Source organism: Furipterus horrens, unplaced genomic scaffold (assembly GCF_987537825.1).
Source record: "Furipterus horrens unplaced genomic scaffold, mFurHor1.1.pri manual_scaffold_10, whole genome shotgun sequence".
In the NCBI taxonomy this organism is placed as follows: domain Eukaryota; kingdom Metazoa; phylum Chordata; class Mammalia; order Chiroptera; family Furipteridae; genus Furipterus; species Furipterus horrens.
The window spans coordinates 90,973,008-90,997,857 of NW_028327180.1; the positions used below are offsets into that span (position 1 = coordinate 90,973,008).

The following is a 24,850-nucleotide window of genomic DNA, read 5'->3' on the forward strand; positions in this document are numbered from 1 at the left end:
GACCATGAAAGGCCCCCAAAACTCTATGCTTTATCTTTATAACTAGAATTATCTTATTGAAAATGTTCTTATATGTAATAACCTCTAACACAGTTTTCATTTTTGTTTTGTAAGATATTCTGTCTCTTCCAGTGCTGGTGTAGTGAAGGTGGGGTGGGAGTATGGGAGTATTTTTCTTTATCTTATCTAAAGACCTAATCAGCAGAATTTTCAGACCCAGAAATATTTCAGGCATTTAAGATATTTCAAAAAATGACAGTGCCAACCAGTGATTCACCTGACATCAACATGTACAGGCTACATCACAAGTTTACTTCTAGAAATATCACCTAGCTCATATTTTACTTCTAAAGATGCAAAAATTATGCATTGCCTGTGTAAGCTATTTGCATTGCAAAATACAGCACAGTAAACGCTGCCATTTTCTAAAATTACCCAGGAATATACAATAGATGTATTTTTCCGTCAAAGCTGGAAGGATGAAAGGTTAAAATTTAAAGGACCCATGACAGTTCTCCGGTTGAATAACCTAATGGCAAGTAAGATCTGGACTCCAGACACCTTTTTTCACAATGGCAAGAAGTCAGTGGCACACAACATGACCATGCCCAACAAGCTTCTGAGGATCACGGAGGATGGTACCCTGTTGTACACCATGCGGTAAGGATGACTGCTTCCATTGTGACTCTTTCTGTCTGCCCTTCTCTCCCGTGGGTAGGTAGGTGCTCATCAAGCTGATGGGCTGTGGCAGGGCACCTGGTTTTCTGTTTTCCCTGTTATTCAACTAATAATTTCTCTGCTATGTAAAATAAGCTAGCTAAAATATTACACAGGTATTAAGTATTAAATAAAATGATTAGATAAAATTAAAAAGTATTTGCAATTTATATTGAGTAAGTCAATGTATTTCTCCCACATGCTCTAATGTAATATGAGGAACTCACTTTCCCTACAATTAACTTCACATATTCCTACATTCCAGTGAAGTCTAGATTAAATTTCTAAAAGCTACCCCACAGTGTATATCTGAAAATGTTTCTAATGAAATGGAAGGGAAAAACAAAAAGGAAAGCTCAAAACTCTTAAAAACAATAGCTTCATGGTATATGAATTCACAATGATGTTATTAGATTGAGAATACAGATATTTTTAAAATTTGCTTAAACTGAACGCTACTATATATTTATGCTTTATGAACATTTTCCACTATTTGAGATTACTAGAGAGCCTAGCACCTATCATCTGTTTATGGCTGAATGAAGGAAACATGACTCAAATTAAATTTTGAATATTTTTAAATAAAATAAATATAATTAAAAATGTTTATAATTCATGAGAAATTAAGAATTGTTAAGGACTCATCCTTAAGGGAAACAGCTATTTCATACCCAGTTGACTTGTTAAAATGCTGTTTTTGTAGATCTGGACAGCACTTGGTAATTCAGACCAGACATTGCTTTGGTATGAAAAATGAAGGTAAAATCCTAGACTTGGTGGATTTTGTTTAGCATGGGAATAAGAGTGATATTTTGTCTATGGAGAAAGCTGCCAGAATTCCTAGCTTTTTATACATAAATATTTAAATGAAAAAGGCAGAAAACAGTGCTTTAAGAACCACTTTAAATGTTGGGCTCAACTAGGAAAAGTGTAACAGGACTTAAAAGATGAAAAATCAAAAAAGAGAGAGAGAAAATACGCATCAGGAGACAGGTGTGCTGAGATCTTCCCGAATGAGCCAAGCAGGATCTATTGATATATGAAATTTCAACTCTTCTGCCTTGTAAAAAACGTTCCACTTGATTTTGACCCTATATGCAGTCTTCATCCCTCCCAGCTGCCAATTTTCTGGGTAGGAGTTTGCACTTACTGAAAAGTATACCGAGTAATGGTTTCTTATGTATGCAATGCTCTTCATCAAAAACTAGCCTGTATCTCTCATCCACTAGATTTCTCACCCCCTTTGCTAATGCATTAACACCTTAACAGATTGACTGAATTGCAAGTGTAATCATTAAGTTACACATTTCATATTTACTTTTATCAGTATTGTAATCATTCAATGATTTTACTGGCTATAAAGTTATCTTAACCACATTTCTTGAGCTACCTAGTAATATGAGTAAATATATTTTCTAATTATCATGTGAGGAATTGGGGCATATCTTTCAGCAAATTCCTTTCTTAAATACCCTTTTTAAAACATGAATAGAATTCACATTCCCAGATGCTAAGGACTAAAGGCAGGCACAGTAAAGTCCTGACTTCAATTAGGCAATGGATTTGTAAATAAAATCAGATGGTTGGGATATAATGAGATCGCATACACACTCTTAAGGCCACTTACGTTAATCTTTATTACACAAAGCCTGTGGCCACAGTTTCTGCTTCACCCATTGTAGAGAAGGGGTAGGGAGGGCTGCACTTGGAAAAGGAGAAATCCTCTTCTTTTCCTTGCTCTCCTCGTCTCCGTCTCAACCAAGGATAAATTGGTATTTTTGCAAGTATTTATTTGCTTACACCCAGTTTCCTCCTCAAAGGATTTGCTGTAGATAGCTGGGTTAGTTGGTGATACTTACTTTGAAAAACATTAGCAATTCTTGCCCATCATACAGAATCAAATATCACTCACTTTCTCAAAACAAAACAAAAAAATGCATGGAATCCAGTCATTGTTGAAAATAATCCTTTTTAGATATTTGACTACTAACAGCTCAATATAGTGCTATAGTTTGTGCCCGTCTCTCCTTCTTTGTTAATATATTTGCTATCGTTGATAATACCCTGACAGTGTGTATCAGGAAGCATCTAACCTATAGGTTCTTCTTTGTGTTCTCTGTGCTTTCCCGAAATGATAAGGCTGACAGTGAGGGCTGAGTGCCCAATGCACTTGGAGGACTTCCCCATGGATGCCCACGCCTGCCCACTGAAATTTGGAAGCTGTGAGTAAATTTATTTTAACTTTTTAAATATGTTATGACAGGCTTAAGTCTTTAAGCAAGAGATCTCCAATTACTTGTGTTTGTTAGAAAGACAAAGAGCATCAAGAAAGTTTACATAGTGATTTGCTGCAAGTGCTTTCTATAAGTAATAGTTTTTGACTTCCTGGATTTAGCTATTTAGAGGGAAATTTCTATTTTCGTTGAAGTCGAATTCAGAGAAAAAGAACTGAGTATGGATTCTTACACCTCAGAGATAACATCTGCTTTCCAAAAAATGGAGATGACTGTGTTTATTTTCTATCATTACTGACTTTTTTTGACTTAAGAATAATTCAACTTGTTTATCAGATGCAAATATTGGTAGCTGGCAAAGGACAATAATTAGCTGTTTCTTAATAACAAAGTTTATACCTAATAGATGTAGCCAGGGAAGAATTTACCCTAATCAAAGTCTTAAAAATGTTATAGACCTGTTTTCATATTGCATGAATTCATATATACATTGATGCTTTTGAAGGTATCTTAGATAAATCCCTTTCATTAACAACTTTCTTGGGTTTTTCTGTTTGTTTGTTTGTTTTGCTACTAAATATGTGGGCACACATTAGTGGAGCCAAGAGGACAGTGGCCGGCAGAGTCAGATTCTCTGGTCTTCCTCTGCCCTTCTGCTTTCGACTAGTGTGCCTGCATAAAGTGCAGGGAAATAATGTATTTCTGGTTCTCTGTAGGGGAGTTACATACAAGGACTGAGTCAACTACTGAACGACCCAACCAGCTTTCTGTTCCCTCTAGACAGGCAGTTTAATCAACTATTTTGGTGAAGGGAAATGATTCATAGGAAAAAAAATACTGGTAGTGTAGGAAGACAGCAAGCAAAGAAAATAGCAGAGGGCCTTCAGGCTTCTAGCAGCACTAGTCATGGAGAGACTAATTTCTTTATAAATCTCATTCTACACTGAAACCCAACCATATACTACTTCACAAGCTGTCAGCTAAATCAATCTTTGGTGATAAATCCCTCCTCCCCACTCTTTTTCCATTTTAATGAGTGCTCTATGTCATGGATTATTATGTTTTCTCTTGATTACCAGACTCATTTTTAATAATGATTTTCTATATCATGTGTATGCCAGGCAGTACAGTAAGCATTTGTATATGCATCAGCTCACCTAATCCACAAATTAACCTTATAGGTAGGGAGATCGTGCAAGACAGTTTGCCTGGGAAAGTACTGATTTATGTGCCTAATACCCTGGTATGACTATGAAGAGTGCCCTGTTTTAAAAAAAATATATGTATTGCTTTGGATAATGAATTACATGTTTAGTATGTTAGTCAACAATGCTTTCAAACATTGGTACAGCTGACAAAAAGCAGGGCCTATATTTTCATATAAGATACATGAAGGTGATTGTAGGCTGATTGCTGATGAGTTCAGCATCTTAACAAGGATATCTTGAGATGTCCTTGGATGTTCTTTCTGATTACAAAACGGCTGCTACGACTCCAGCTATTGCATCTGCCTTCAAGATAAAGAGGAAGAGTGAGCACAGAAGAAAGCAGTCGTGCCTGCATCAAAAAGATAAAAGCTTTCCCTTAAGTCCCAACAGACATCTCACATCTCATTAATCAGAGCTGTGTCTCATGGCCAATAGTCACTGCAAAGGAGGCTGGGAAGAAATATTTTTATCCAAGTACATTGTCAACGTGAAGAAAATTGAACGTGTTTTAGGAAGGAGAAAATGAATAGTGAGTAGAGAATGAACAGTCTCTCATGTAAGAAAACTGAAATTAAAGAAAAATAAGTAACCCGTTTTCCACCTCAGGGTCCTTTGAGGTGCTCTTTTCTCGCTGCTGGGCCCCTCTTCCCTTGGTTCTAAGCATGGCTGGCTGTTTCTGTTTCATCTCTCCATATCTCAGCATAAATATCACCTCCTAGAGCCTTCCCTGATGACCTTATCAAAATTTGCATCAGTCTTCTTGATCACAATACATTTATTTTATACTGTTTATCACTGGAATAATTATTGGCTTTAGTTATTGGTTAACACTTCTTTGTTTGAAGACCTGTAAATTCCATGGGAGTAGGATCTATTTTGCTCAGCATTTCCCAGTACAGAGCCTAATAAAATATAGGCACTCAATAAATGTTTGTTTTGTGTAATAATCAGGTTTTAAATGCCCCTTCACTGTTTAAGTCTCAAGAAAAGATGGCCTCAGAAGAGAGGGTTTAAGACCTGTGGGGAATGAAACAGGCACGACGCGACATTGAGAAGCAGGCTCAGGTGGCACGGAGCGAGCACCGTGACTCATCAGCAGTGCCTGCCGCCGGCACGAGAAGCACAGGGGTGGTGCATTTACTGTGCAGTCGCTTGTCTGACCTGGTCTAACTCGCACATTTCAGGGACGAAGAGTGTGAGGCTATAGCAGGGTAAAAGTGCTCTGACCCGATATTTAAGACAAACATCTTGCCAACATATCAGAGAAGAGAATAAGAGGATTTTGCAATAATTTAGTAGAACACTATAATAAATGTTCATGAGGCATTCAAAGTAATGTCACCCATATGTTGATAAGAACCAAACTTGCAAAAAAAGCTAATGCTTTCCTTGCCACTCTCCATTAGATTCCGGCTGCCATGCTAAACTGCACTTCTGCCCACTGACAAAGCCCTCTTCATGAGGCCAGATACCCGAAGTCAGTGTGCATGAGGCTGCTGACATCTTTTACCTGCTTCTGAGGAAAATACAAAACCAGGCTTTGATTCTAAAAGAAAAGGTTCAGAGTACGTTCGGACAATAAGATGTAGGCAAACGCTAGATCTAGGAAGGACTGGATAAATGTTTGTATCCTGGCTGACCATTGAGCACAATCCCTTGCAAACAAGGAAAAAGAAATTGTAGAAATTTAAATAAATTCTTAAAAACTTTAGAAATTATTCAGTGCACCTGCCTTATACAAAGTAATTAATTCACTAGTTAAAGGTTAATTAATTAAAGGTTAGTGCAGTAAAAAGGCAATGAAGACAACCATAATTTAAAAAGGAAAGGCCATGCAAACAAATTCCAAAATCATCCATCTGTCCCTCTTACATGTTTCACAAAAGAAGCACTACCTACTAAATTAATACCAAGTACATGCTTTCAAACTTCCTGGAAATTTGTTTAAAAAGGTAACTGATGGTAAGTTGGTCCAGAGATGATGCCTGAGCATCAGAAATGCCCACAGAATATCTAGGGCATACTGACTGCATTTTTCTGCATCACTCACTGCAGAACCAAGTGGTCACTTTAAGGAGCTGTGGTTCCCAGAAGGAGGGCATGACTCACAGCTCTTTTTAGGCAGCTTCATATGTGTGTAAAAATGCAACCGTTATTTTACATCTCCTAATATTTTACTCTGGACGAAAACAAATACGGACAAAACACCCTCGCCTGGTAACTGCGGGGTGTGAGTCAGGTCGAGCAGGATGCCTCATGACTTTGAAGGGACCTAGACACGTTTGCCTTTGTGGGGCCACTTTTCTGTAAATATCTGCATTACGTTTTTATTTAAAATCTATTTGTATTTTAAACTTTTATATTTATATTCATTTTTCTGCTGATTTTAAAAGAAATTAAAGCATGTTTGTGGCCACCGAAGATCACCGTGTGCCTGGGCACTGTGCCTACTCCACCGAATGCAGAGGACGGCCAGTAAAGCTCACTGCAAGGCCAGCTTCTGCTATCATGGCCTCCTCTTAAAAACCCCAGGAACACTTTGCTTTTCCTAATGTGATAGTCTTTAAATTTTAATGTCACTCTATATCTAAACAAAGCACTACAAGCGCCATCATTACAACCTACGTGAAGTGGGCGTTCTGTGACAGGAAATCAGAAAGGCTATGGAATTGCTTCTCCTTCCCTCTCACTTTGCCTGCCTCCTCCCCCAACCTGCGTGGATTACAGATCAGGATTATGACCTAACCTCTCCTGCAGGAGGCAGCTAGGGTTACAAGTAGCACACACGAAAATGAGAAGTATTCAGAACGATATACATACATCAGCAGTAGCAGCATCATAGTAAATGTCTATGAAAAGGATAATTAATTTGAAAGAAAGTGAAATCAGATTCATTTAAAAGTAGATGCTCAATAAAATTTCCAGTGTTACTTTCACATTTATCATGACCTTCACCTTGCCTAACACAGTCTGGACTCAGGCTGCTGCCTCTAACCTCACCTCATCTCTCATGCACTTCACTCCAGCCACGCTGGTCTTCCTGTCCATCCTCAAACATGTCAACAAGCCTTTTCCTTCCCTGGAGGAAGAAACTTGTTAGTTTGCATAACCAACAACTCTTCCCCAAGACTTAGATGGTGCCTTCTCTCACTTCTTTCATGCATTTATATAAATGTCACTTCTTCAGTGACCCTCTCTTAGTCCCATCCCTAAAACAGACCCACCCTCTTTATTTCCTATCTCCTTACCTGTTGTATACAGCTTTACTGCATTTAACACTACTTGAAATTATATATTGATTAGCTTATCTGGTATTGTCCCCACCAATGCAACGCACATTCCCTAAGATCAGGGAACCTTGTTAATGTTCACTACTATATCCTCAGAAAAGTACTTTGTCTTCTGCAGATGCTTAATAACTATTTGTAAGAAAAGGGAACAGATAACTGAATAACTCAGAAAAATGTAAGGGACACAGGTTCTCTTTTCCTAGCCTGCCCCTAAAACCACGAGCTAGAAAATATGAAGCTGATAGAACACACTAATTAGGAGAAGCAAAGTAGCATAATGTATGCACCATTTACCTTTTTTTTAGATGCTTATACGAGAGCAGAAGTTGTTTATCAGTGGACCAGGGAGCCAGCACGCTCAGTGGTGGTGGCAGAAGATGGGTCACGCCTCAACCAGTATGATCTTCTTGGACAAACAGTAGACTCAGGAATCGTTCAGTCTAGCACAGGTAAGTGACATTTGGTAACTCCAGGTACGGAGGAGGGAGCATAAAGAATTTTTGTGAGAACGTGACAATTCAGTAAGTTCTTCAAAGATACAAGAAGAGAGAGAGAGAGGCACTAAACTGGGAAACAGTTGAGCTGAAAAGTAGTGTAAATAGGCCTATGACCTTGGCTTATCATTTAATGTCCTCTGTCCTGTGTTTCTTTGTCTGCAAAATACATAACTGGTTCTATGTGACCAGTGTAGCACAGTATTTTAGGTACGTGAACTCTTGAGGAGGAATGTTGGGGTAAAATCCTTACTCTTCCACCTTGCCAGTTATTTGTGGTCACCTCACAGGTGTTTGGAAGAAAAAAAACTGCATCCATAAAACATACTTATCACAGTTCCTGGCACGTAAGAAGCTCTTAATAAATGTTAGTATCACCTAGACCCCATTTAGTGCCATGACTCAATGAATCTTGGTTAAGTTTTTAGCAGGGATCATTTCACACAGAACACCAAAAACACAATTCCTTCTGTAAACCACTTGTATCTCTAAGCCAAGAATCTTCCTCCGCTAAATCCGACAGAAACAAAATCACATTACTGATCACTTCATTTTGGAATTAAAGTAGATGGAGTGCCATGCTTCTCAGAGTTATAACTACCTTAACCAATCACATACTCAGAACTGGGTAAAATAATATTAAGCAGCTGGATCCAAAATTTTAAACTTTTGAAATTGTTCCGAGAAATAAGAGTTAATTATGAAAGTATCATTCTGTGACTAACTTAAATGTGATCATAAGGCTAGATAAATATAAATAAAATTTGGGTTCTAACAATTAGAAAAACTTACCTCCCTCCAATCCATCTGTTTTTAACTATGTTCAATTACTGAAAGCTTAGCAAGATTCAACTATTATTTTTATGGCCGTTTTTAAATTTTTAAATTAGTTCATTTGCCTTGATTTGTAATTTCTAAAGACAGGCTATTTAGTAATAAATAAGGACAGAGGTGCTTTTTTTTTTCCTTAGAATCTTCTCAGAAATCTTTCTTAGATTTCAGACTCTATATTAGGACCCTGATCATTCTAACATGTTTAAGTAGCAGGTCAATATTTCTTACTGTGATTACTGGATAAGCCCTGCTTGACAGCATCTGTCTTTTGCTTAAAGTATCTTATGTTTCTCATTTTGAAACATGGAGAAGAATGTTTGTCAGTTAGGCAAACATTAGAAATCCACATAGAAGCAATCAAAGAACTTTAACATCATTTTTTTACTTTTTTACCTCTTCTTAATTTTTCTTTTTAATCATTTTTTATTGTTATTCTATTACAGTTGTCTTCAATTTTTTGCCCTCCTCTGCCCAGTCCATCCCTAGCTCCCACAGTCAATTCCCACACTATTGTCTAAGTCAGTGGGTCATTCATACATATTCTTTGTCCAGTCCCTTCCCCTTCTTTCTATCATTATCCCTTCCTCTGTCCCCTCTGGTCAGTTTCAGTCTAATTCATGTTTCCATGCCTGTGGTTCTATTTTGTTCATTAATTTTTTTCATTAGATTCCTGTTATAGGAGAGATCATATAATGTCTTTCACTGACTGACTTATTTCACTTAGCACAATATTCTCCGGTTCCATCCATGCTGTCACAAAAGGTAGGAATTCCTCCTTTGTTTCTGCTGCATAGTATTCCATTGTGTAAATGGACCACAGTTTTTTGAACCACTCATTTACTAATGGGCACTTAGGCTGTTTCCAATACTTGGCTATTGTAAATAGCACTGCTATGAACAGAGGGGTGCATAGGTTCTTTTGAATTGGTGACTTGGGATTCTTAGGGTATATTCCAAGCAGCAGAATCACTGGGTCAAAAGGCAGTTCCATTTTTAGTTTTTTAAGGAAAATCTGTACTGTTTTCCATCATGGTTGCACCAGTCTGCATTCCCACAAACATTCCCTCTTCTCTGCATCCTCACCAGCAATTGTTGTTTGTTGATTTGTTAGTGATGGCCATTCTGACAGGTGTGAGGTAGTATCTCAATTTGGTTTTAATTTGCATCTCTCTGATGACTAGTGATGTTGAGCATCTTTTCATATGTCTATGGGCCCTCTGTATGTCCTCCTTGGAGAAGTGTCTATTCAGATCCTTTGCCAAATAAGTTTTTTAAAAATGCATGTAGCAGATGGAAAGTTTAGGCTTTGCAGTGAGAAAGATATGGACTTGATTCCTGGTCCTGTCCCTTAGACGAAACCTTGTGACTTTGTGGAAGCCATTTATCCAGCTAGAAACTTTGGTCTCTTCTAAGAATGGGGATTCTATAATTTTGCATTAAAGATAAGATACTATAAAACATTGATCACAGTGTTATATAATAAATGCTCAAAATGTATGTAGTACTTATTGCCATAGTCCTGAAAATATCACAGAATGGAGAAAATGCTGAAAATCGTTCTTCTCGCAAGTTATGTCGGAAAAGATATTAAAATGAATAGTGCTGAATTTTTAAAAATTGAATGCTATTACAAGCTGCATATTGTGGCAGGCACTAGAAAGGCATTGATAGACAAGGCAGAGATCTTGCTCCCATGAAGTCTAAGGAAAGACAAACACAAAAACCATAATTGTCAAAACGGGTGGTAAGTGCTGTGATTAGCATTTTTGTGAGGGCGGGGACCACACCTGTTTTTTGCATCCCTATCATTTACTACAGTAGCTGAAACAGAGGAGGCACTAAATAAATAATAAGTAAATGAATCCAGAATAGGATAATCAAGGAAGGATTGCTGCAGCATTTGACTGTCATTTGTTAATCTATATTTCTTGGGAGCCAAATAATCACTGTTCTAGACCCAGGACATGCAGGATAATAAACACAGAACTTTTCCTCAAGAAATTCCTCATCTATTATCATGAGAATGGAGGCTGAAGTAATTCAAGTGCAGCAGCATGCATGCAACCGAAGTATATACGAGGTACAAACATCACCGAGGAGGGAGTCCTTTCATTCTAGTTGTAGCACTAGTGACCTTGACGTGTCATTGTATCCCTTCTTTATGCCCCAGTTCTCATGTCTGCAAAATGAGTGGCTTGGGCTGATGAACTTGGAGACCTCTTCTGCCTCTGACTTCCTAAGGATTCAGCCTACCTACATCCTAGTTACTGAGAAAAGATACCCACTCACAAACAGCGGCAATGGGTGAGAGACAGTGGTCCAGTTCACCAACCCCAAGCTGGCTGCACTCCACAAATTGGGTCCAGTAAAAGTCATTATATTGTGCTAGCGCCAGCAAGTTTATCTGTGCAAAATTAAAGCTTTCTCTTGTCATTCCCATAATAAATATGGGGGTGGGGGCGGTAAAGAGAATACTGACCAAATTATCAAATGTGGGAGCTCAGTTTGGTGCACAGATTCAACTCCACAATATGAAATTGAACTATACTTCCTCTGGGTCTAATTTCGCTCATCAGAAATCCACCTTGATAGATTTCTGTGGGAAGAAACAAAGGTTTCTTGTAAGGTCTTCAATTCCATATTTCACATGTCCTTGTGGAGCCCTGAAAACATCAAGATAAATGACATTCGGTGCTACTGCCTCCCTGTTTCTGCCAGAAGACTAGGAATGATGGCAGGAAAGAGCACACACATTGAGAATGATTAAATAAAGAACATATTCTCCCACTTCAAAATCTCTGTGGGGAGAGAATCAATTCAGATCACCTCTGAGAAGGTTAGAAGATGTGGCTCCACTTGCCTGCAATCATCACACATGTGAGCACATACACACACACACACACTACCAGTGACCTCTTGCAGGCCAAAGTGCCCATTTCTATGACATAGGAACAAAATATATGAAGCTCAATCCAATACTTGGATTCTTTCATTCAACAAAAACACATTAGAGGCATAATTCTTTCCTCGGAGTCTGCCATCAGATTTTGGCGAAGACAATGAGTTGAAGCCAGATCTAAACAATTGCTTGATTCTGCTTTACAAAATTAAATCCCTGCTTCTTTTCTTCTACTCCCCTTAATTTTGTATTGTAATGTATCAGAAATATTGTCACATCTAACTTAGAAGCTTCCCTCAGGGCTACATGATTTGCAAGGATATCTGAATTACAATTCTTCTAGACTGTTAAATTAGAGGAAAAGAATTTAACATGCTTATTGTGTAAGCACTTGATGTCTGGACATATTCTTTTATTTCAATTTAGGGGATCAATTTCTTTATTGTGTTTTCATTTCATTTTAAGTTATTATAACATAATTTTGATTTTTCCACCTTTATCTTTCCTTATTCAAACATTTTTTTGTCAAAACTTAAATTTTGTTTAATTTAGGAAGATGATTTTAAAAGATTTGAAATTCTCCTATTTTTTCTGTAATTTTTTAGTAAGGAAATGGTTTATAAAACAAATATAATGTCAAATAATTGCTCTTCAAACCACCAAAATCATATTCTTTGAAGAATCTTCCCAAAATGTTATATTGTGAACAAGATGATAAAGGAATATATGTAACACTCATCTTTCTGACATAGTATGAAAGAGAGAATTTTTTTGTTTGACCTAATGACATTTTACAGGCCCATGTGAACAAATGATTATGAATAATAACACATATTCCTAGGAGGGGGAAATGTCCACACAAGGCTACATTTTACCAGGATCCCGAGAAAACAAATTTTCTGCATTTTTCTCAAATTTAAATCACTTATTTTTTTCAGATGACCTTGGAGGCATCACCCAAGGTATCTATAGAAAATGAAATTGCAGTTGACCAGGGGTTGGGGGCATTGACTCTGCGCTCAGTTGACAATTCACATGTAACTTTTGACTCCCCCAAAACTTAATTACTAATAGCCTCCTGCTGACCAGAAGCCTTAGTGGTAACATAAACAGTCAATGAACACACAGTTTGTATGTTACATATATGCTGTACTCTTATGATAAAGTAAGCTAGAGGAAATAAAATGTTACTAAAAGAATCATAAAGAAGAGAAAATGCGTTTAAAGTATCTATTGAGAAGTATCCACATATAAGTGGACCTGCTCAGTTTAAACCCATTTTGTCCAGGGTCAGCTGTAGTTATTTTATTTACCCTTGAAAAGAGAGATGCTTTCGAATATCCATTTGAGCGAGTGTCCTAAGCCTCAGTGCATCCCTTTTCACCACAGGCAGGAACTAAACACTTAGAACATATACGGCCACGCTATAGCCAAAGAACAGCCACTCGTCACAGTTAGCTATCAGTTTACTGAGGCTATCCGCATAGAAACAGACAAAATTAAAAGCGTGAAATCACTTGAGCTATACATAAATTTGAAGTTACTTACTATTGATCAGTAAATGGCAGATGTTATCATTAATAACAATAATGAAAGCGTACAAGAATGTATGGATGATTTCCTACAATAGGACGTAAATGCATTTCATCGACCAATATTACTGTCAATTCCAATTGGAGAGAAGAGAGAAAAATGGACAAAGGAACTAAAACTTATTTTAAGCTCTTTTCCTCCTTTCTTATGTGAAACTCTTATGCAGCATGATCTTAAGTAGAGCTCTTATTCTTTATTCTTTCTCAAATATACTCACTTTTATAGATGAGGAAAATGAGGATAAGAGTTTGAGTTGCACACACTAAGAAAATAGCATATCTGGGTTTTGAAACCAAGTTCATTTGCTTTTAAAGCTAATAAACCTTCTTCTATAGTACATTTCTTTCTATTCCAATATAAACTAAGAACACATAGATGAACAAAATATTCACCAACAGAAGATGGCAAACAGACAATTTTGTAGGTGAGGAGGCTGAGCCGTAAGCGTGCTGAGACATGAGACATGATACTGAAATGTTATGATGGGGGCATCTTGAATACAGGTTAGGGAGCTTGCTTGTTAATATGTAACACTGGAGACACTGCTGACTGTCACATTCAGGTGTGTGTTGCTGGTGGATAGAGGCCAACCAGGTAGGTGGCCAGTATCCTACAATATATAGGACAGTCCCCACAAAAAGAAACAATTAACTGGTATGAAATATCTGAAGTGCTGAGGTTGGGAAACCCTGATGCAGATAATGGGGATCCATTAAAGCATTGTAAGGTATTTATGCATGCTCTGAAAAGATCGCTCTGCCAACAAAATTTAGAAACTAAATGGAGTTAGGATGGGACTTGAGACAAGACAGCTAATGGATTGTTAGAAGAGTCTATGGGAGGAGATACGAGCAGGGACCACAAGATAAGAGACAGACTGAGAGATACTGCCAGGTGAAATTAAACCTATGGTGATCAACTGATTTCTTGCTCTCTTTCCAAAGTCGTAATTCACATTCAAGGATTAATTCCAGGGGTTTGGCCTGAGTGAGCAGAAACACGACAGTGCCATCCACTGAGAGGAACGCAGAGTGGAGAAGCCACCGCTCTATGCTGGGCGTTATTGTTTATGACAAACGTTAATTAATGTCAGTATAGTTAGTGAGTGGCATTAGCGAAAAATCAGTATCTATGAGATGTCTTATAAGTATTTGGAAATATAGGCTGTGATTTTGAGAGCAATGTCACTTACTACAGACATGGCATCCATCTGGATAAAAATGACACTAGGAGAAGAGAAAAGGAAAGTTTCTTATTAGATTAAAACAATGAGAAAGAAAGCTGAAGCTAGAACTACATAAGGAACCTCTACATTTACTTTGCATAAAGATGAAGATTACTGCCTGACAGAAAAGAAAAAAAAAACTCAGTAACTATCTCAGATTATGATAATCAATGAATTATCAAAATAAATTGAACATTGAGAGATAAAGAGAGAATATGAATCCAGGGTGTGCTATCGAGACGGCAGGGGCAGTGAGCATTGCTTAATTCTTAACGCTGCAAAGCAGCTGAGCAGCCAGCTCGAAGACTGAGATCTCCTTAAGACTGACGTCTTCAGTGATGGATAGTAAGAAGTTATGAGCAGCTTTAGCCACATTGTAGGGTCTAAGCATGGCCATGGTCACAGACATAAATCCCAGGTGGAGTAGGAAAAACTTTGAAGTAGGAGGGAAGGAGGAAAGTAGGGAAATGTGAAGGAAGTGAAGTTTTCCTCACAAAAAGATGCCTATTTCTTCCCTCCCCGCTTACAAATAGCTAAGCATATACTTAGAGTGAATAACGCTAAAAACTTCTAAGATTTGCATTTGGAAAAAAACATAATATCAATTTCTAAAATATCCCTTCTGCACTTTGGGTTGTGTATCTATTGCTTTGGACCTCTACATAAAATCAGACTGTGGAGTATAAGAAGGCCATAGAGAGCCTAGCTAGTCCTCTGTTTCCCAGACCAGGCTAGGAATCAGGACAACTATAAACTTGGCCCCATCTCAAGAACAGTTAGTGTATCTAGGTGGGATCTGAAGAACTGTATGTCTCAAAACCTTCCCAGGTGAATTCAAAATGTATTTTGAGAAACACTGGACTCTATCCCACTCTTTTCAGTTTGAAGACCAGATTAAGCTGAATGACACCCGAAGTCAGAGAGCTCCTTAAAGGAAGTGCTTGAGCTAAAATTCTGCTCTCCTGACCTGGCCTCCAAAGCTCCTTCATTAAATGGCCTGATCTTTCTTTCCTGCAGTGTCCACACCAAGGATCTGGTCTGTTCTAATCCATTGGTGTATGTCATCAAGGTCTAGTAGATAGCCTTCGTGATCATTAGAGACCATCTGTAAATATATGCTCAGATCTGTCTTGTATGTATGATGTACCAGGATTAGGACGTAAGACTAACCCTTACATCTCTGGCATCTCAAGCTCATCCTCAGAGCCATTTCGGTGCATTTTTAAAATTTTGTTTTATTTTTTGTTTTTTTCTTTCCTGGATAAAAGCTTTTCAGGAACCAGATATCACATGGAGGAAGGATGTGTCTAATCTCCGGGTCTTTGCTGTTGATTAAAAAAAAAACCTCAGAGATTAACTTTTTTCCTAAGGTCAAATCGCTCAACCTTACTGTTTCCCCTTCTAGGAGAATATGTTGTTATGACTACTCATTTCCATCTGAAAAGGAAGATTGGCTATTTTGTTATCCAAACATACCTGCCATGCATAATGACGGTTATTCTGTCCCAAGTCTCCTTCTGGCTCAATAGAGAGTCTGTACCAGCGAGGACGGTCTTTGGTAAGTGCCAATCAAGACATGCATGCAAGGGTCTGAAGGGCAAGTTATACGGGTGATACTGCAAACAAAGTGAAAAAATATACATTAAAATATGAAATTAGAACAACAGAAAGACTCAAGAAATTACCATTCTCATCATGACATGATTTTTAAAAATTATTTCCCTAATAGCAACCTGCTTCAGTGCACATAAATCGGTGGGATTAATGAACATTTGATTTGATATTTGCGGACAGAAATGGAATGAAGAAGGCATAAAATATAGCATATGAGATTAAAACACACAGAAACATCAATATTTAAATCATACTTTCAGAATATATAACCATATATCTGCATATTTTTTGAGAATCTAAGAAAATATCAGCACAACTACTTCCTTATGTCTATGAAAGCAGGGTTTCCTTATGTATGGAGAAACCATTAATGACCATATCATATGACAGTACAAGGATACTTCACTTACCTAATGCGTGTACTTCTGAAGAGTTACAAATATACATTTTTTCTATGAAAATGGTTTAAATGCCCTAGATGCTTCAAATTAAAGCAATCTAATGGAAAATCTCATAAAGGGTAATAACCTTTTACTAATAGGAACAGTTACCCCCTAATTTATTATTTCATTATGAAAGGTAGTTTCTGCCTGTATAACAATATAATACATACTATTTATTGAGTGCTTTTATATCAGGCTCTATTCTATGAAATAAACCTATACTATATTATTGAACACTGAAAAAACAAAAAGGCTTTGTATCATTATTATCTTTGTGTTATAAGCAAGAAAACTAAGGAACAAGAGATAAAGTAATCTGCTCCAGGTCAGAAGCTACTAGGTAAGGGACCCAAACCCTTAGATCCAGACATGCTGTGCCACCAGCCACGTTCTCTCCGGCTGCAGGGACAAGGCATGGAATGGGGTTGTTTGGGCGACATCACTCATTTGTGACTAACAACCATATATTCCACTGGTGGAAGGTACAATTACCAGTGCTTATTCCAAAAATATTAGCTAGGCACAATGCTATACTTGAGACCCTTTATTACAGAATAAAAACCTTAAGAAGCTTAAAATCTAAATTAAGGATTGTTCACATGCAAAGATCCCTATGGTATCATACTTCAATATTATGCAAGGTATGAAAAATTAGTTATGTCGGAAAAAAAGAAAGACTCTTCTCCCAAGTGCCCAGAAAAGATGACTTTCTTCTGAATATAGCAAGGTGCTTCTATCCAGGTCGGAAACCACCAAATCTTGGCTCTGACAATAAACTAAGAACACGGGTACATCAAGATCCAGAATGAGTTCAGTTGCAGAGCAAAAGAATAGGTCACTTCAAACTTTTTTTCCTATCACCACTTGTCAATATTAACTAGAGCTGACACCACTTTATAGGACCGAAGACTGAATTCTCGTCAAGATGCTTACTTCTGCGTGTATATGTAGTTTGATCCCTTTTTCACTAGAAACTATTTAAAAGTTTGAATACAGATCTTTATATTTTATGTAGAATGAACTCAGCACTACAATGAGAAATATTTTTCTAAGTGCTCTCTTTCCCCATTCTCACCCCAGCATATCTGATCCTTCCATTGTGGAAATTTTCTAAAGCATTGTGGACAGTTTTATGAATCAAAAACATTGTCTTTTAACATATTTAACAATCAGGCAACTCATGCCCTTTAGGTGAACATAACTATCTATCTGTAAACTCAGCTGTGGCAAGTACTTCTGTCAAGTCACATATTTCTAATGTTTTGAGCTCAATAAAACAAAAAGTACAATTTTTTAAGACCTTTAGCCTTTAACATTTATTTAGTACACATGTTTCAACTCTTTTTGTCTGAACTCAGCATATTCCTCTGAGCTGTGTAAGACTCCTGAGAGGGTCATGGGTATTTAAAGAAATACACACAGAAAAAATGTTCTTTATAGCAGTTTACTAAAAGACATCCAGACTGCAACGAAGCTTAAGCCTCTTTTGTCTTAAAATATGACATTCTTGACCTTCTGTACTCACGTTTGGAGGCAAGGTGGTCATGAAATTGTGCTGCCAGACACATGAAAGTTTTAGGTTTGATCTTTATTTTTCTAAGCTTCACCTGCCTACAAAATGTGAGTATATTTAAAGTAAAACCATGCTGTTTAAAAGACAAAAATAAAATATGTAAATTGTCAGGCTCAGTAATTGGAATTTAATAGATGCTCAATACACTTCTGTTCCTTTCCTTTCCCCTGTTGCAGGGATTGTAAGACCACACCACATACACCCACACATATATACACACACACCCTCTCTACATGCTATTCTTAACTGCTTTTAATTTATGCATACATTTGATTTAAGAGCACCTATTCCCAAATTACGTATGACAGCTGCTTACATAAACATAAACCAAAATTTGAAAAAATGCAATTTACTGTAGCAGGAATTTATCCAAAAGGACTGGAGCTGTCATTGGTAACAGTCATTATTTTTCCCTTAGTAGAGATCAGGTTAAGTGCTGCACACTTTACTAATGTATTTTATGTAATACCCACAACAACCCTCTAAATTAGACTTATTGAAATTAACTTATAAGAAAATAATTATTTAAAAAATGAAACAGAGGCTCAGAATTGTGGGGCAATTTTCTCAAGGTAACTCAGCAATCATAAAACTGATTTGTAACTGGGTTGCTCTGTTCTCCAAATACTGATATTTAACTACCTTGCCATTTGCTCAAGTTTATATTTATAAGTACATTTGGGGGCTATTTTCCAGGCAATATTCTTTAAACCATTTGTTGGTTAGGCAATATTAGATAATGCCCCAGAACTTTCTGTAACACCTCCGAAGTTCAAAGCAAATCTGTTTTCTACATATTTTGACCATATATAAAAGCTATGATTTAATAAAAGTCACAGTGTTCCTTCTTAATCCTATCACTTTCTAATATAGTTACAAACATCATTTACCTTGAAATTCATAAAAAACTATGGGATGGATGGGTTAGACAGTTTATAAAAATTAGCCACCTACCAGCTGTGTAATCCTACTCATTCTATAAAAATTAATCAAGGGGGAGAATCATTGATATTAATTTTAGACCTATTGGATGACAGTATCTTCTCTGGCAATAATTTATTTACATCTTTAAAATGCTTTTATTTATTATTACATTTTACTCTAATAGTCTTGTGAATGACTATGCAGAAATTTTACTCTTAGAACTTTCAGTCAAGAGAATGAAGTCTAGATCATACTTTTACAGAAATACAGACGGAGGTCCCTAGAAGTTAATTCATTTACTCAATTCATAAAGCTAGTAAGTGGTGAGGTTGAAAGTAGTCATCGGAAGAAGTCAGGATTTTTTTCCATCTCATGCAGCCTGAGCCATCCTCACTGGGTTATTGTGAATTTTAAAATATATTTTCAAATGGTTTTAAAGGGAACCTTACAATAGTCTAACTATACAGTGCATTACATTTAGTAGGCTGATGATATTAATTTGTAAAGTGAACATTAATGGATATCATCATTTACATACCAACTCATAAAATTATATAACTAAACTAAAAACAACTGACTTAAAAACTGCTTTGAATATAGGTAATTTTAATCACTACGGATGGATTTGCAGAATAGGAAGATGAGGCAGCATTAACAGAAAAAGGAAGAAAATTATGGACTTTTAAATCACAAACTTGTGTTCAAAAATTTTGCTGCTTCTGAGCTGTGTAACCTCAAGCAAGTTACATGCAAAATATTTCAGAAATTTCTTCAAAAAAAGTAGCTACCTCAGAATTAGTATAAAATAGTATAAAAGCAGAAGAGTTAATAATAAAGTATTATCTTAAGATAATTCAATTATCTACTGATTGTCAATCATCAAGAAACTATTTATTTCTTGGTTTACACACATACATTTGGGGTGTACAGGTAGAATACCAGACAGAGCTGAGGCTCTACAGATTCCTTGTGGCTCAGAGACAGTGAAGATCTATGCTTTCTATGTCAAAGAGTTGGGGACAGTGAGGGAATATTATTTCCTTTTCTAACTGGGATGACATGTTCAAAATCCTCTTTTAAAGAAGTTCCCTGTTTTATTAATGGTAGCGAAGTAGTTTAGTAGTTTATCCCTGTAGGAGATCCCCTTAAATAGTGTCACATCATCAACTGCAAAGTACACTGGGATTACATTAAAACTCATCCAGTCCCAACCAAAACGGGATAAACAGGAAAACATGTACTCTCTCTGTGGTCATGCTGGCTTCCCTTTGTGCAAGCAGGGTGAACTCCAGTAGTGCAATTTTGTAGTAAGAATCTACAAATCCACTTAATTTCTTTCTTTACAGGAGTAACAACCGTGCTCACCATGACAACTCTGAGCATCAGTGCCAGAAATTCCCTCCCTAAGGTGGCCTACGCAACTGCTATGGATTGGTTCATTGCAGTGTGCTATGCCTTTGTGTTCTCAGCTCTGATTGAGTTTGCCACTGTAAACTATTTCACCAAGAGAGGCTATGCCTGGGATGGCAAAAGTGTGGTTCCAGAAAAGGTAAATGCTTTAATATCCCCTGTGATATAGCACTAATGCCTTTTTAAATGTATTCGATGAGCTGTTTGAACTTGAGGGATGGGTGAAGATTGCAGAGAGAGGATAACCGGGATCCTTTTTTCTTATGTCATAAATTATTAACTGCTATAATAATTTCTTATTGTTAACAAGAGGTTGTTTGAGTAGAGTAGATGAAAGAGATAAAGGAGAGACACAGAAGTTAATATTCCTTCTCAAATATGCTTTTCTATGATCTCCATTGATCTAAGAAAAGTTTTAATAAGCCTGACATTAGAAGCAAATAAGCTTACACACACCATTATAATTTTTATAACTTGAAAATCATAGGCTTTTGGTTACATTTTAAACCTAATCCCTTTGATCATTAATATCATTATTATAATGCCTCAATTGAATTGTGTTTGCAAAATGCATTACCTCCAATTATCAGTGAAGCAAAGGGCAGGAAAGATTTTCTCTTTCCAAAACAGAGCTTTGCTTTAAGGATCATAAGACAGAAATCACAGGAAAGTTCTTCATTGTAGAAAATTATCAAGTCAAGAATATCACTGTTCTGAATTAAAACCTATTCTAGAGTGGGTTTTAAAGCACAGTAGGAGAGGCTATTTCTATTTCTGAGGACTGAAGGAAAAATACATATGTCAAAATGCAAGTGAGCCTTGGGATGGTAGGAAGAAGGGCAAAGTCATAGACACAGAGACTGTAAGACATCCAGAAGTAACCTAGGAAGAATCACTCTGCAGCCACTTTCCCAAAATTCTGCTCCACAGAATGCTAGTCTCTTGTGATAGTCCCTGAAAATACAATTCAGTGGTCAAATACACTGGAAAAGATGAATCAGAGAGTGTAATACAAATCTCATTCTGACATTCAGAGAAGCAGAATAATATATTTTTTCTGATACCAGGTTAGTGTTTTCAGTAGAGTTACATTTTCAATCTCTAATAAGATATAACTTGAAAACAAAAAGAAATTTCCCATAGGGTTATCACATTACCAAGTTAGCATATAATAGTCTGCTTATGATCCATCCTTATATGGCTAATTGCTGGAATACCAGCTTCTTAAAGAACACGAGAAAGCTCAACATTTTCAGAAATGAAAAAACTAATTATTATTTCCTGGTAAGCCAAACAGGTATTTCCAAATATTGTATTTAACATGCTGTTGCCAAAAAAAAAAAAAAAGGTACTTAACTTGAGAAGTTTTAGTATTGCACTATGCACTATTATGATGACTCGGCATGAAGAGAGATGGAATCTCCATTATTCATTTCAGTTTACCTAACAGAGTGTCTGTCACTCAACAAGTTTTGGTTAGACTGGAACCCTTTGCCTCTCTTCAACACCAGAATGCATTACATATTTTATCTAAAGGCCATAAGAAGCTTTTTAATGTATCCTTTAATATTAAAGTTCTCATCTTTTAAGAAATGAACTTAATATAGGATTGATTTGGCTGTTTAACTGTGTTGAAATAAATCATATCAATTTTTGACCTGTATTCATTTGGACTACATTTAGAGACTCACTTTTACTTAATTATGGAAATTTCTGTTGCTCCTCATAAAATTTGACCAACTCTGCTTTCACTGCAAAATGAATGTATACCTGGTATAAGTGGCCTTATTTTAATGAAGTAATACTGGAAAAAAAGAACAACATATATATTTTTAAGTCCCAAGGATTTGGAGAAAAGAAAAGGGTAGCGGACAGAGCACAGAGCTAGAAAACAAACAAATTAACCTGTTAAAATTCCTATTGTGCCTTGTGAAAAGAACCAGGTCTTCTGGAAGCAGTAATTTATTCTGATCCAATTATTTAAAAATACAAATTATTCCATGAGTATTGCATCTGGTGATTTAAGTTTAGCTGCTTATCAATGTTATCTGGGTAAGTTTTTTGCAATGTCAATAACCAGGTTCAAATCCCGTGGAATCCTAATCAAAGTATGAGAATGTGTCCAAGACACTGCATTTAAAAAATTTTTAACTCGTAATTTACTGTACATAAAAGAATGAGAATCATTCTTATAGACTATCATTATCCAGCAGAAGTGTGACTGCAAGTACCAGTGAGATATGTAATTTGAAATTCTCTATTCATTTTTAAAGTATAAACCAGTGAAATTAAGTTTAATAATTTACTTTAGCCAATACATCAAAAATATTATCTTCACAACATACGACACATACAAAATATTAAGGAGATATATTGCATTCTTTTTTTCACCCACACTAAGTCTTCAAAATCCTATGTATGTTTTTTATACTTATAGCACATCAATAATTAGACCAGCTACATTTTACTGCTCAGTAGTCCCAAGTGGCCCTGGCTGGTTTAGCTCAGTGGATTGAGCGTCGGCCTGCGAGCTAAGTGTCGCTGGTTCGATCTTCCAGTCAGGGTACATCAGAGAAGGAAAACTCTGACTCCAAAAAACCTCCGCTGCCTTGCGGCATACCTCTTCAGGGGAAAGGCTAAGGGAGTAAACCCCGACAGAAAATCCGGAGCCGGAGTCCCTAAGGCGGTTTGACGTTGTAGTCAACACCGGCAACTCCTGCGGCGCACCTGAAGCCAAGCTGTATTGACTCCGTCTTTCCCTTGGACCCTTCAGCTGCGAAGAGAGGGGGGGTCTGCTGCATGGGCAACAGCAGACCCTCCATATCACCCTGCCCAGGCTCTGTAGCTTCAGCGTCATCGCAAGATGTCGATTCAACACGGGAGGAGACAGATACCGTGTCACTCCCGAGTCGGACTGCACAGCCATTCTCGGCGGTGCAGATAGACTCTTAAGAAGCTACACCATCGTCTCTCGAGACGGACGGCTGCCGACTAGTCCCAAGTGGCTATTGGCAGTAGTTTTGGGCCACACAGCTACAAATGAAGATATACTCAAGCTTTTTAATGTCTGTATGACAGAAATCCTAAGAAATACTGCAGTTGTCAATTACTGCATAGATAACACTGATGAACAGATAACATTGATGTGCAGCTAACATTGAACGAGAGTTAAATTGGGATACTCTGAATAATTCTGCTTTATCATTAGCCCACCTGAAATAAGGGGAGAGGGAGCACATAGTAATTGGCTCAGCCAATTATTGCTGAAACACAAACCACGCCAAAACTTAGTGACCTAAGATAACCACCAAGCATCTGGGGCTGGGAACTTCCATTAGTCTAACCTGGGCTCACTCGCATGGTTGCAGTTAACTACAGACTCCACAATGCCTCTCTCGCCTGCGTGGGGCCTGATGCTGGCGAGGCCTCTCACATGGTCTTGATCACTCAGCAGTCTAGTCCAGGCCTCTTCACACAGCAGGGGCACGTTTCCAGAGGGGAAAGGCTGAGGTTGCAAAGCCTCTTGCGGGCAGTTTCCCACACTAGGACAACATCACTCTATCCAAAGTCAGAAGTCCTTTCCAGATTCAGTATGGGAAGAAATAGATTCCATCTCTTGATAGGAAAACTGGGAAAATATCATGTCTGCATCTTTTCCAGCTTTATCAAGCTATAATTAACACACATCACTGTGTAAGTTTAAGTGTACAATGTGGCTGACTTGATAATTTATATATTGTGAATTGTTACTACCACAGCATTAGCTACCGGCTCCCTCCTGTCACAGAGTTACCGCTTCTTTTTCTGGTGAAAACACTTAACTTCTGTTCTCTTAGCTACATTCAAGTATATGACACAGTATTATTAGCTATAATCTCCATGCTACACATTGAGAAGGAAAACTCTGACTCCAAAAAACCTCCGCTGCCTTGCGGCATACCTCTTCAGGGGAAAGGCTAAGGGAGTAAACCCCGACAGAAAATCCGGAGCCGGAGTCCCTAAGGCGGTTTGACGTTGTAGTCAACACCGGCAACTCCTGCGGCGCACCTGAAGCCAAGCTGTATTGACTCCGTCTTTCCCTTGGACCCTTCAGCTGCGAAGAGAGGGGGGCGTCTGCTGCATGGGCAACAGCAGACCCTCCATATCACCCTGCCCAGGCTCTGTAGCTTCAGCTTCACTGGAGAGGACACTCCAGCGTCATCGCAAGATGTCGATTTAACACGGGAGGAGACAGATACCGTGTCACTCCCGAGTCGGACTGCACAGCCATTCTCGGCGGTGCAGATAGACTCTTAAGAAGCTACACCATCGTCTCTCGAGACGGACGGCTGCCGACGACGACGACGACACATTAGATCTGCCAAATTGGTAATCTTATAACTGGAGACTGTT

At 37.6% G+C, this 24,850-nt stretch overlaps 1 protein-coding gene across 1 annotated transcript in view; it reads left to right on the top strand.

The window, feature by feature from the left end:
* The window catches only part of GABRA1 (gamma-aminobutyric acid type A receptor subunit alpha1), a 51,011-nt gene that overhangs the window by 24,454 nt on the left and 1,707 nt on the right, over positions 1 to 24,850 (top strand). The window contains exons 5-9 of the mRNA XM_090288540.1: positions 440 to 660; positions 2,857 to 2,939; positions 7,755 to 7,898; positions 15,900 to 16,052; positions 20,395 to 20,597. Of these exons, the coding sequence (XP_090144666.1) occupies positions 440 to 660; positions 2,857 to 2,939; positions 7,755 to 7,898; positions 15,900 to 16,052; positions 20,395 to 20,597 (804 nt within the window). The remainder of the gene's footprint in view (positions 1 to 439; positions 661 to 2,856; positions 2,940 to 7,754; positions 7,899 to 15,899; positions 16,053 to 20,394; positions 20,598 to 24,850) is intronic.